Below are 2019 nucleotides of genomic sequence, written 5' to 3'. Positions count from 1 at the left end.
TTATAATGGAATTGTAAATTTAAATTTTTTCTTACGGATGTAAAATGAAGTAGGGTGAAAACATTTGTGGGTTTCAGCAAAATAAGCGCCGCTGAAACATTAGGCAGGAAGGGTTAACAGGCTTTGGCCCCAAAATTCATCTTGGGTGCCCTACAAACTGCATTTTGATGTGACTGTAGAAATGGATATTTAGTTTGAATAATTTTTTCTTCCTTTGAGTAGTTTCAGATTTTTTCTTTGATTTTTATTAGGTTTGTTTTGTACAATATTAAGTTGTTAATGATTATATTTAAATAATTCTGAGTTAGTTCTGTATTTTCACTTTTAAGTTTGATTTAGCTTGGTTTGATTAATTAGTTGAAGTTTTAGTTTGTTTCCCCCTAAAACAGAGGCAAGGGAGTTTTAAATTATTGTGTATACAAGTACAAGTAAGTTTATGTGCGATATATAGGTATTAGCAGACAAGAACCCACCCTAAGCAGACTGTTAGCTAGCAGATTAATAACTCCCAATCGTCTTAGCTACATATCTTTAAAAGTCTTTTACTTTTAGAAAAACTTGTGCACATTTTCTTCCATCAAAGTTCAGTTTACTCTTGACTTTAAGCAATGCTTTAAAAGTAGAAATGTTTGTCCACTTGTACATTACATAATTGGCGCCCAACGTGGGGCCCCCAGAGTATTCACTTAATGGGTCCTATATCTAGCTTTTTTCATTCTAAAATATCATTTCTCCTAGCAGAAGTTAAAATTAACAAATTAATGAAATTTATTCATGAAATAAACCTTTATAATTTTCTGGATATTCGTTTATTTGACGTTATACAAGTTCGAGTAAGTCGACCGATAGTTCCCTAAAGATTTCTTTTCATAAATAGATGTAATCTATTTATTAATTTTAATTTTTGTTTATGCTTTCCTTAACAAGTTTGTTTTTAATGATTTGTTCTAGACTAAACATCAGTATCCAAATTAGACCAGGAATTTATATAAATATCGCTAGCAGCATTTTTATATCCACCTAGTTTGTTTAAAAGATAAGAATGTTTGCATACTGGTTTGTCAGACATCGCTAACATCAAATTTTGTTAAAAAACTATATATTACTCACATATAAATGTGCTCTTATTGATTTTGACATAAAACCTACATTTTATTGTACCAATTTGTATATGTTTTTTGAAAAATACTGTCTTCCAAAAAATACAGTTTTCCAGAAATACCACATTTTGTTTTTGTATCTGATACTTAAAGAATATTGACTTAAAAACTGCTTAAGACTTTTCCTTCTGGAATTTATTTCCTTATATAAAAATTTCTTAAAAAAATATAAACTTATCATTCTTCAATAAACAAGAAGTAGGAAAACTCCAGTCTGTAATTATTCTGACATTGCTTTCTATCTTCAATCAGATCATTTTAGCTCTTTTACCAATATATAGGTAAAAACTTTCTTTGGTTATTTTCGATTTTCATTACTTATTAATATTATATCAACATGTCTTTGGAACGTACTCCCCCACCTCCACAAAACTCTGCTTTTGGTTTTTCTGATGCCCAGTGCATCGTATGTAAAGAATTAATGTTAGAAACACATGAATGTCTCATAATTATGAATTGCAATCATGTATTTCATAAAGAATGCATTGAGAGACATCTCTCCCAATCTATGGAATGTCCCGAATGTCACAAGGCATGTGAACTAGCAGATCTTAAAAAATTTCACATTCACGATAACTCTCGTCAAAATCCTGGCTCTAAAAGTAACGCTAATGTTCGTGGAAAAGGTCGAGGAGCAATGGCTAAAAGGTATCATACTAGAAATGTCACTAAAAATCTATTTAATGAAAATGCGAATTCTTCGTTAGATTTTCCCCAAAATAATCCTCAACCTGAATATGTTGAAGATAGTCAATCGTTTACTCCTACACGGAATATGTCTAATGCCCAAAATTCTCTTAATATTGATTCTTCGCAACTCACTCAAATTATAGAAACGAGTGTAGTTCGCATTTTACAA

General features: G+C 30.5%; 1 protein-coding gene across 1 annotated transcript; it reads left to right on the top strand.

Moving 5' to 3' along the window:
• Window positions 1–1497: 1497 nt before the first annotated feature.
• LOC124421216 (E3 ubiquitin-protein ligase RNF128-like) lies at window positions 1498–2001 on the top strand (the record flags this gene model as incomplete). The annotated part of the gene is made up of 1 exon (XM_046956073.1): window positions 1498–2001. A coding segment is annotated over exon 1 (504 nt), but the record flags the coding sequence as incomplete, so codon positions are not given.
• Window positions 2002–2019: the final 18 nt, after the last annotated feature.

The sequence above is a fragment of the Lucilia cuprina genome, unplaced genomic scaffold, assembly GCF_022045245.1.
Source record: "Lucilia cuprina isolate Lc7/37 unplaced genomic scaffold, ASM2204524v1 Scaffold_6146, whole genome shotgun sequence".
NCBI lineage: Eukaryota > Metazoa > Arthropoda > Insecta > Diptera > Calliphoridae > Lucilia > Lucilia cuprina.
Note: the sequence above shows the minus strand (reverse complement) of the source record. Positions and strands in the feature narration are given on the sequence as shown.